Raw genomic sequence first — 10,884 nt, 5'->3', positions numbered from 1 at the left:
TAGTCGACTTACACCACCTCCACCACAACCACCACCACCATCATATAGGTGTGTGTAGGTGTGTGTGTGTGTAGGTGTGTGTGTGTTTATAGGTGTGTGTAGGTGTGTGTGTGTAGGTGTGTGTGTAGGTGTGTGTATGTGTGTGTAGTTGTGTGTGTGTGTGTAGGTGTGTGTGTGTGTTTAGGTGTGTGTAGGTGTGTGTGTGTAGGTGTGTGTGTGTAGGTGTGTGTATGTGTGTGTAGTTGTGTGTGTATGTAGATGTGTAGATGTGTGTAGGTGTGTGTGTGTGTGTAGGTGTGTGTGTGTAGATGTGTGTGTGTAGGTGTGTGTGTGTGTAGGTATTTGTGTGTGTGTAAGTGTCTGTGTGTGTGTGTGTAGGTGTGTGTGTAGGTGTGTAGGTGTGTGTGTGTAGGTGTGTGTGTAGATGTGTGTGTGTAGGTGTGTGTGTGTAGGTGTCGTGGTGACGTCACCGCCACTTAGTGGCGAATGGCGGTTGTTGTTGTGTAGGTGTGTGTGTGTAGGTGTGTGTGTAGGTGTGTGTGTGTGTCTATGTGTGTGTGTAGGTGTGTGTAGGTGTGTGTGTGTCTAGGTGTGTGTGTCTAGGTGTGTGTGTGTCTAGGTGTGTGTGTGTCTAGGTGTGTGTGTGTAGGTGTGTGTGTGTAGGTGTGTGTGTGTGTAGGTGTGTGTGTGTAGGTGTGTGTGTGTCTAGGTATGTGTGTAGGTGTGTGTGTGTAGGTGTGTGTGTGTAGGTGTGTAGGTGTGTGTGTAGGTGTGTGTATGTAGGTGTGTGTAGGTGTGTGTGTAGGTGTAGGTGTGTGTGTGTAGGTGTGTGTAGGTGTGTGTGTGTGTAGGTGTGTGTGTGTGTAGGTGTGTGTGTGTGTAGGTGTGTAGGTGTGTGTGTAGGTGTGTGTATGTAGGTGTGTGTGTGTGTGTAGGTGTGTGTCTGTAGGTGTGTGTGTATGTGTATGTGTGTGTGTAGGTGTGTGTATCTAGGTGTGTGTCTGTAGGTGTGTGTAGGTGTGTGTCTGTAGGTGTGTGTCTGTAGGTGTGTGTGTGTATGTAGGTGTATGTGTGTAGGTAGGTGTGTGTGTGTGTGTATGTAGGTGTATGTGTGTGTAGGTGTGTGTGTGTATATAGGTGTATGTGTGTGTGTAGGTGTAGGTGTGTGTGTGTAGGTGTGTGTAGGTGTGTGTGTGTGTAGGTGTGTGTGTATGTAGGTGTGTGTGTGTGTAGGTGTGTGTGTGTGTATGTAGGTGTGTGTGTGTAGGTGTGTAGATGTGTGTGTGTAGGTGTGTGTGTAGGTGTGTATGTGTGTGTAGGTGTGTTTATGTAGGTGTATGTGTGTGTAGGTGTGTGTGTGTATCTAGGTGTGTGTGTGTAGGTGTGTATCTAGGTGTGTGTAGGTGTGTAGGTGTGTGTGTAGATGTGTGTGTGTAGGTGTGTGTGTATCTAGGTGTGTGTGTGTGTGTAGGTGTGTATCTAGGTGTGTGTAGGTGTGTGTGATTGTGTGTAGGTGTGTGTGTAGGTGTGTGTGTAGGTGTGTGTGTGTATCTAGGTGTGTGTGTGTGTAGGTGTGTGTGTGTGTAGGTGTGTGTAGGTGTGTGTAGGTGTGTGTGTGTAGGTATCTCTGTGTGTAGGTGTGTAGGTGTGTGTCTGTAGGTGTGTAGGTGTGTGTGTAGGTGTGTGTGTAGGTGTGTAGGTGTGTGTGTAGATGTGTGTGTGTAGGTGTGTGTGTGTATCTAGGTGTGTGTGTGTGTAGGTGTAGGTGTGTGTGTGTAGGTGTGTGTAGGTGTGTGTGTGTGTAGGTGTGTGTGTATGTAGGTGTGTGTGTGTGTAGGTGTGTGTGTGTGTATGTAGGTGTGTGTGTGTAGGTGTGTAGATGTGTGTGTGTAGGTGTGTGTGCAGGTGTGTATGTGTGTAGGTGTGTTTATGTAGGTGTATGTGTGTGTAGGTGTGTGTGTGTATCTAGGTGTGTGTGTGTAGGTGTGTATCTAGGTGTGTGTAGGTGTGTAGGTGTGTGTGTAGATGTGTGTGTGTAGGTGTGTGTGTATCTAGGTGTGTGTGTGTGTGTGTAGGTGTGTATCTAGGTGTGTGTAGGTGTGTGTGATTGTGTGTAGGTGTGTGTGTAGGTGTGTGTGTGTAGGTGTGTGTGTGTATCTAGGTGTGTGTGTGTGTAGGTGTGTGTGTGTGTAGGTGTGTGTAGGTGTGTGTAGGTGTGTGTAGGTGTGTGTGTGTAGGTATCTCTGTGTGTAGGTGTGTAGGTGTGTGTCTGTAGGTGTGTAGGTGTGTGTGTAGGTGTGTGTGTAGGTGTGTAGGTGTGTGTGTAGATGTGTGTGTGTAGGTGTGTGTGTGTATCTAGGTGTGTGTGTGTGTAGGTGTGTATCTAGGTGTGTGTATGTGTGTGTAGGTGTGTGTAGGTGTGTGTGTGTGTAGGTATCTCTGTGTGTAGGTGTGTAGGTGTGTGTCTGTAGGTGTGTAGGTGTGTGTAGGTGTGTGTAGGTGTGTGTGTAGGTGTGTAGGTGTGTGTAGATGTGTGTGTGTAGGTGTGTGTGTGTAGGTGTGTGTGTGTAGGTGTGTGTGTAGGTGTGTGTGTGTAGGTGTGTGTGTGTGTCTATGTGTGTGTGTAGGTGTGTGTAGGTGTGTGTGTAGGTGTGTAGGTGTGTGTGTGTAGGTGTGTGTGTAGATGTGTGTGTGTAGGTGTGTGTGTGTAGGTGTGTGTGTGTAGGTGTGTGTGTAGGTGTGTGTGTGTAGGTGTGTGTGTGTGTCTATGTGTGTGTGTAGGTGTGTGTAGGTGTGTGTGTGTCTAGGTGTGTGTGTGTCTAGGTGTGTGTGTGTCTAGGTGTGTGTGTGTCTAGGTGTGTGTGTGTAGGTGTGTGTGTGTGTAGGTGTGTGTGTAGGTGTGTGTGTGTCTAGGTATGTGTGTAGGTGTGTGTGTGTAGGTGTGTGTGTGTAGGTGTGTAGGTGTGTGTGTAGGTGTGTGTATGTAGGTGTGTGTAGGTGTGTGTGTAGGTGTAGGTGTGTGTGTGTAGGTGTGTGTAGGTGTGTGTGTGTGTAGGTGTGTGTGTGTGTAGGTGTGTGTGTGTGTAGGTGTGTAGGTGTGTGTGTAGGTGTGTGTATGTAGGTGTGTGTGTGTGTGTAGGTGTGTGTCTGTAGGTGTGTGTGTATGTGTATGTGTGTGTGTAGGTGTGTGTATCTAGGTGTGTGTCTGTAGGTGTGTGTAGGTGTGTGTCTGTAGGTGTGTGTCTGTAGGTGTGTGTGTGTATGTAGGTGTATGTGTGTAGGTAGGTGTGTGTGTGTGTGTATGTAGGTGTATGTGTGTGTAGGTGTGTGTGTGTATATAGGTGTATGTGTGTGTGTAGGTGTAGGTGTGTGTGTGTAGGTGTGTGTAGGTGTGTGTGTGTGTAGGTGTGTGTGTATGTAGGTGTGTGTGTGTGTAGGTGTGTGTGTGTGTATGTAGGTGTGTGTGTGTAGGTGTGTAGATGTGTGTGTGTAGGTGTGTGTGTAGGGGTGTATGTGTGTGTAGGTGTGTTTATGTAGGTGTATGTGTGTGTAGGTGTGTGTGTGTATCTAGGTGTGTGTGTGTAGGTGTGTATCTAGGTGTGTGTAGGTGTGTAGGTGTGTGTGTAGATGTGTGTGTGTAGGTGTGTGTGTATCTAGGTGTGTGTGTGTGTGTGTAGGTGTGTATCTAGGTGTGTGTAGGTGTGTGTGATTGTGTGTAGGTGTGTGTGTAGGTGTGTGTGTAGGTGTGTGTGTGTATCTAGGTGTGTGTGTGTGTAGGTGTGTGTGTGTGTAGGTGTGTGTAGGTGTGTGTAGGTGTGTGTAGGTGTGTGTGTGTAGGTATCTCTGTGTGTAGGTGTGTAGGTGTGTGTCTGTAGGTGTGTAGGTGTGTGTGTAGGTGTGTGTGTAGGTGTGTAGGTGTGTGTGTAGATGTGTGTGTGTAGGTGTGTGTGTGTATCTAGGTGTGTGTGTGTGTAGGTGTAGGTGTGTGTGTGTAGGTGTGTGTAGGTGTGTGTGTGTGTAGGTGTGTGTGTATGTAGGTGTGTGTGTGTGTAGGTGTGTGTGTGTGTATGTAGGTGTGTGTGTGTAGGTGTGTAGATGTGTGTGTGTAGGTGTGTGTAGGTGTGTGTGTGTGTAGGTGTGTGTGTGTGTAGGTGTGTGTGTAGGTGTGTGTGTGTAGGTGTGTGTGTGTGTCTATGTGTGTGTGTAGGTGTGTGTAGGTGTGTGTGTGTCTAGGTGTGTGTGTCTAGGTGTGTGTGTGTCTAGGTGTGTGTGTGTCTAGGTGTGTGTGTGTAGGTGTGTGTGTGTAGGTGTGTGTGTGTGTAGGTGTGTGTGTGTAGGTGTGTGTGTGTCTAGGTATGTGTGTAGGTGTGTGTGTGTAGGTGTGTGTGTGTAGGTGTGTAGGTGTGTGTGTAGGTGTGTGTATGTAGGTGTGTGTAGGTGTGTGTGTAGGTGTAGGTGTGTGTGTGTAGGTGTGTGTAGGTGTGTGTGTGTGTAGGTGTGTGTGTGTGTAGGTGTGTGTGTGTGTAGGTGTGTAGGTGTGTGTGTAGGTGTGTGTATGTAGGTGTGTGTGTGTGTGTAGGTGTGTGTCTGTAGGTGTGTGTGTATGTGTATGTGTGTGTGTAGGTGTGTGTATCTAGGTGTGTGTCTGTAGGTGTGTGTAGGTGTGTGTCTGTAGGTGTGTGTCTGTAGGTGTGTGTGTGTATGTAGGTGTATGTGTGTAGGTAGGTGTGTGTGTGTGTGTATGTAGGTGTATGTGTGTGTAGGTGTGTGTGTGTATATAGGTGTATGTGTGTGTGTAGGTGTAGGTGTGTGTGTGTAGGTGTGTGTAGGTGTGTGTGTGTGTAGGTGTGTGTGTATGTAGGTGTGTGTGTGTGTAGGTGTGTGTGTGTGTATGTAGGTGTGTGTGTGTAGGTGTGTAGATGTGTGTGTGTAGGTGTGTGTGTAGGTGTGTATGTGTGTGTAGGTGTGTTTATGTAGGTGTATGTGTGTGTAGGTGTGTGTGTGTATCTAGGTGTGTGTGTGTAGGTGTGTATCTAGGTGTGTGTAGGTGTGTAGGTGTGTGTGTAGATGTGTGTGTGTAGGTGTGTGTGTATCTAGGTGTGTGTGTGTGTAGGTGTGTATCTAGGTGTGTGTAGGTGTGTGTGATTGTGTGTAGGTGTGTGTGTAGGTGTGTGTGTAGGTGTGTGTGTGTATCTAGGTGTGTGTGTGTGTAGGTGTGTGTGTGTGTAGGTGTGTGTAGGTGTGTGTAGGTGTGTGTAGGTGTGTGTGTGTAGGTATCTCTGTGTGTAGGTGTGTAGGTGTGTGTCTGTAGGTGTGTAGGTGTGTGTGTAGGTGTGTGTGTAGGTGTGTAGGTGTGTGTGTAGATGTGTGTGTGTAGGTGTGTGTGTGTATCTAGGTGTGTGTGTGTGTAGGTGTAGGTGTGTGTGTGTAGGTGTGTGTAGGTGTGTGTGTGTGTAGGTGTGTGTGTATGTAGGTGTGTGTGTGTGTAGGTGTGTGTGTGTGTATGTAGGTGTGTGTGTGTAGGTGTGTAGATGTGTGTGTGTAGGTGTGTGTGCAGGTGTGTATGTGTGTGTAGGTGTGTTTATGTAGGTGTATGTGTGTGTAGGTGTGTGTGTGTATCTAGGTGTGTGTGTGTAGGTGTGTATCTAGGTGTGTGTAGGTGTGTAGGTGTGTGTGTAGATGTGTGTGTGTAGGTGTGTGTGTATCTAGGTGTGTGTGTGTGTGTGTAGGTGTGTATCTAGGTGTGTGTAGGTGTGTGTGATTGTGTGTAGGTGTGTGTGTAGGTGTGTGTGTGTAGGTGTGTGTGTGTATCTAGGTGTGTGTGTGTGTAGGTGTGTGTGTGTGTAGGTGTGTGTAGGTGTGTGTAGGTGTGTGTAGGTGTGTGTGTGTAGGTATCTCTGTGTGTAGGTGTGTAGGTGTGTGTCTGTAGGTGTGTAGGTGTGTGTGTAGGTGTGTGTGTAGGTGTGTAGGTGTGTGTGTAGATGTGTGTGTGTAGGTGTGTGTGTGTGTATCTAGGTGTGTGTGTGTGTAGGTGTGTATCTAGGTGTGTGTATGTGTGTGTAGGTGTGTGTAGGTGTGTGTGTAGGTATCTCTGTGTGTAGGTGTGTAGGTGTGTGTCTGTAGGTGTGTAGGTGGGTGTAGGTGTGTGTGTAGGTGTGTAGGTGTGTGTAGATGTGTGTGTGTAGGTGTGTGTGTGTATCTAGGTGTGTGTGTGTGTAGGTGTGCATCTAGGTGTGTGTAGGTGTGTGTAGGTGTGTGTAGGTGTGTGTGTGTAGGTATCTCTGTGTGTAGGTGTGTAGGTGTGTGTCTGTAGGTGTGTAGGTGTGTGTGTAGGTGTGTGTAGGTGTGTGTAGGTGTGTGTAGGTGTGTGTGTGTAGGTATCTCTGTGTGTAGGTGTGTAGGTGTGTGTCTGTAGGTGTGTAGGTGTGTGTGTAGGTGTGTAGGTGTGTGTGTAGATGTGTGTGTGTAGGTGTGTGTATCTAGGTGTGTGTGTAGGTGTGTATCTAGGTGTGTGTAGGTGTGTGTAGGTGTGTGTAGGTGTGTGTGTGTAGGTATCTCTGTGTGTAGGTGTTTGTAGGTGTGTGTGTGTAGGTGTAGATGTGTAGGTGTGTAGGTGTGTGTCTGTAGGTGTGTAGGTGTGTGTGTAGGTGTGTAGGTGTGTGTGTAGGTGTGTGTGTGTAGGTGTGTGTGTGTATCTAGGTGTGTGTGTGTGTAGATGTGTATCTAGGTGTGTGTCTGTAGGTGTGTAGGTGTGTGTAGGTGTGTAGGTGTGTGTGTGTAGGTGTAGATGTGTAGGTGTGTAGGTGTGTGTCTGTAGGTGTGTAGGTGTGTGTAGGTGTGTAGGTGTGTGTGTGTAGGTGTAGATGTGTAGGTGTGTAGGTGTGTGTCTGTAGGTGTGTAGGTGTGTGTAGGTGTGTGTGTAGGTGTGTGTGTAGGTGTGTGTCTGTAGGTGTGTAGGTGTGTGTGTAGGTGTGTGTCTGTAGGTGTGTAGGTGTGTGTAGGTGTGTAGGTGTGTGTGTGTAGGTGTAGATGTGTAGGTGTGTAGGTGTGTGTCTGTAGGTGTGTAGGTGTGTGTGTAGGTGTGTGTGTAGGTGTGTAGGTGTGTGTGTAGATGTGTGTGTGTAGGTGTGTGTGTGTATCTAGGTGTGTGTGTAGGTGTGTATCTAGGTGTGTGTAGGTGTGTGTAGGTGTGTGTAGGTGTGTGTGTGTAGGTATCTCTGTGTGTAGGTGTGTAGGGGTGTGTCTGTAGGTGTGTAGGTGTGTGTGTAGGTGTGTGTAGGTGTTTAGGTGTGTGTGTAGATGTGTGTGTGTAGGTGTGTGTGTGTATCTAGGTGTGTGTGTGTGTGTGTAGGTGTGTGTCTGTAGGTGTGTAGGTGTGTGTAGGTGTGTGTGTAGGTGTGTGTCTGTAGGTGTGTAGGTGTGTGTAGGTGTGTATCTAGGTGTGTGTAGGTGTGTGTAGGTGTGTGTAGGTGTGTGTGTGTAGGTATCTCTGTGTGTAGGTGTGTAGGTGTGTGTCTGTAGGTGTGTAGGTGTGTGTGTAGGTGTGTGTGTGTAGGTATCTCTGTGTGTAGGTGTGTAGGTGTGTGTAGGTGTGTGTGTAGGTGTGTGTCTGTAGGTGTGTAGGTGTGTGTAGGTGTGTGTAGGTGTGTGTCTGTAGGTGTATATGTGTGTGCAGGTGTATGTGTGTGTGTATGTGTATGTCCGTGTGTAGGTGTGTAGGTGTGTGTGTGTAGGTGTAGATGTGTAGGTGTGTAGGTGTGTGTCTGTAGGTGTGTAGGTGTGTGTAGGTGTGTGTGTAGGTGTGTGTGTGTAGGTGTAGATGTGTAGGTGTGTGTGTAGGTGTGTGTCTGTAGGTGTGTAGGTGTGTGTAGGTGTGTGTGTAGGTGTGTGTAGGTGTAGATGTGTAGGTGTGTAGGTGTGTGTAGGTGTGTAGGTGTGTGTCTGTAGGTGTGTAGGTGTGTGTAGGTGTGTGTAGGTGTGTGTGTAGGTGTGTGTAGGTGTAGATGTGTAGGTGTGTAGGTGTGTGTCTGTAGGTGTGTAGGTGTGTGTAGGTGTGTGTAGGTGTGTGTGTAGGTGTGTGTAGGTGTAGATGTGTAGGTGTGTAGGTGTGTGTCTGTAGGTGTGTGTGTGTAGGTGTCGTCACCTGCACGCCTCTGGGCTGAAGAACCTCAGGGGCAATTTGGGGTCGTGGAATGGCGGCCACATCTGACCCTGAGTCCCATTGATCATGTTGGCAGCCTCCGTCCCCCAGTAGGAGAGCTACGGGGGGAGGGGGGGAGGTCACAAGGTCAGGGTCAAGGTCAAGGTCACGGTGAGGTCGCTCTCTCACCCTGGGTCTCTCGTTGGTCACGTGGCCAGGCTCCGTACCCGAGTAGGAGAGCTACGGGGGGAGGATGGGAGGTCGCAAGGTCAGGGTCAGGGTCAAGGTCAAGGTCACGGTGAGGTTGATAGGGGAGAGGAGAGGTCGTAAGGTCAAGGTGAAGGTCACGTGGCCAGGCTCCGTGTCCCACTAGGGGAGCTAAGGGGGGAGAAGAGGTCACAAGGTCAGGGTCAGGGTCAAGGTCAAGGTGAGGTTGCTACGGGGGGAGGAGAGGTCGTAAGGTCAAGGTGAAGGTCACGGTGAGGTCGCTATCTGACCCTGGGTCTCATGTGGGTCACGTGGTCAGGCTCCGTACCCGAGAAGGGGAGCTATGGGGGGAGGAGAGGTCACAGGGCGAGGGTCAGGGGTCACGGCGAGGTCACTATCTGAGAGCTACGCGGGGGGAGGGGAGGGAGGGTCACGCTGAGTTCACTAACAGGACGCCACTGACCCAACCACTCACCCACTCACCCACTCACTCACTCACCCACTCACTCACTCACCCACTCACCCACTCACTCACCCACTCACTCACCCACTCACTCACCCACTCACCCACCAACACACTCACTCACCCACACACACACCCACTCACTCACCCACTCACCCACCCACTCACCCACTCACCCACTCACTCACCCACTCACTCACCCACACACTCACCCACCAACACACCCACCCACCCACTCACCCACCCACTCACCCACTCACCCACTCACTCACCCACTCACCCACTCACTCACCCACTCACCCACTCACCCACTCACTCACCCACACACTCACCCACTCACCCACTCACCCACCCACTCACTCACCCACACGCTCACCCACACACTCACCCACCCACCCACTCACTCACCCACACACTCACCCACACACTCACCCACACGCTCACCCACCAACACACCCACTCACCCACCCACTCACCAACTCACCCGCCAACTCACTCACCCACTCACCCACACACTCACCCACACACACACCCACTCACCCACTCACCCACACGCTCACCCACACACTCACCCACACAACCACTCACCCACTCACTCACCCACTCACCCACCAACACACCCACCCACCCACTCACCCACTCACTCACCCACACACCCACACACTCGCCCACACACTCACTCACCCACACACTCACCCACTCACCCACTTACTCACCCACACAATCACCCACACACTCACCCACACACTCGCTCACTCGCCAACCCACTCACCCACCCAGCCACTCACCCAACCACTAACCCACTCACCTACCCATTCACCCACCCACTCACCCACCCACTCACCCACCCACCCACCCACTCACCCACTCACTCACCCACACACTCACCCACTCACCCACTCACTCACCCACCCACTCACCCACACACTCATCCACCCACCCACTCACTCACTCACCCACACACACACCCACTCACTCACCCACTCACTCACTCACACACTCACCCACACACTCATCCACCCACCCACTCACTCACCCACTCACTCACCCACTCACTCACCCACACACTCACCCACCCACTCATCCACCCACTCACTCACCCACTCACCCACCCACTCATCCACCCACCCACCCACTCACTCACCCACTCACCCACTCACCCACCCACCCACCCACACACCCGCCAACCCATTCACCCACCCGCTCACCCACCCACTCATCCCATCGGTGAGCTCCTCCGGCAGGCAAGGCTGCGTTGGCTGGGTCATGTAGCCCGCATGCCCAGCCACCGCATGCCTAAACAGCTTTTGTTCGGCCGGATCGAGGGGGCTAAACGGGCGCGGCACGGGCTAGAGAAGAGATGGAGTGATGGGTGGGTGGGTTGGTGAGTAGGTGGGTGGGTGAGTGGGTGGGTGGGTGAGTGGGTGGGTGGGTGAGTGAGTGGGTGGGTGAGTGGGTGAGTGACACGGGCTAGAGAAGAGATGGAGTGATGTGGTACAGGAGGACGTGGAGCTGAGTGGACTTGCCGATGACTGGTACCAGCGGTGTCAAGATCGGCCTCAGTGGAGGAGGCTCGTGAAGGACGCTGCTACTGGGCAGTTGGAGGCAGTCGCCCTCCAACAACAACGGAGGGCGGAGGAGCGACGCTCACAACAACGAGCGGAGCGCCGGGTGGCTAAAGCACAGCAAGTTGGCACAGTAGGGGGCACAGGTGGTGCATCAGCCAGTCATCTCGGTCATCTCGGTCAGTCGACCCGTGGCACCTGCTGGGTCTGCCCCGTGACCTCCTCCTCATGCACCTAGCCTGGCACAGCAGTACAACCCATGGCACCTGCTGGGTCTGCCCCGTGACATCCTCCTCATGCACCTAGCCTGGCACAGCAGTACAACCCATGGCACCTGCTGGGTCTGCCCCGTGACCTCCTGCCAGCGGGCGTTCGACACTTCACGTGGTAGCCTCAAGGTGCACATGGCCTGGCACAAGCGTCGTGGTGACGTCACCGCCACTTAGTGGCGAATGGCGGTTGTTGTTGTTGTTGTTGTTGTCTGGGGAGCGGTGGTGCAGCGGTTAGCG

The 10,884-nt window shown here is 51.3% G+C and overlaps 1 protein-coding gene across 1 annotated transcript in view; it reads right to left on the bottom strand.

Annotated features, from left to right (window-relative positions):
* The window catches only part of SCARB1 (scavenger receptor class B member 1), a gene marked incomplete at its 3' end in the record, with an annotated part of 52,675 nt that overhangs the window by 5,423 nt on the left and 36,368 nt on the right, over positions 1-10,884 (bottom strand). Inside the window, exon 6 of the mRNA XM_078885095.1 lies at positions 8,144-8,259. Coding sequence (XP_078741221.1) covers positions 8,144-8,259 — 116 coding nt within the window. The remainder of the gene's footprint in view (positions 1-8,143; positions 8,260-10,884) is intronic.

The sequence above is a fragment of the Lampetra fluviatilis genome, unplaced genomic scaffold (assembly GCF_964198595.1).
Source record: "Lampetra fluviatilis unplaced genomic scaffold, kcLamFluv1.1 SCAFFOLD_382, whole genome shotgun sequence".
Classification (NCBI taxonomy): Eukaryota; Metazoa; Chordata; class Hyperoartia; order Petromyzontiformes; family Petromyzontidae; genus Lampetra; species Lampetra fluviatilis.
This window is presented reverse-complemented; position numbering and strand designations above follow the sequence as displayed.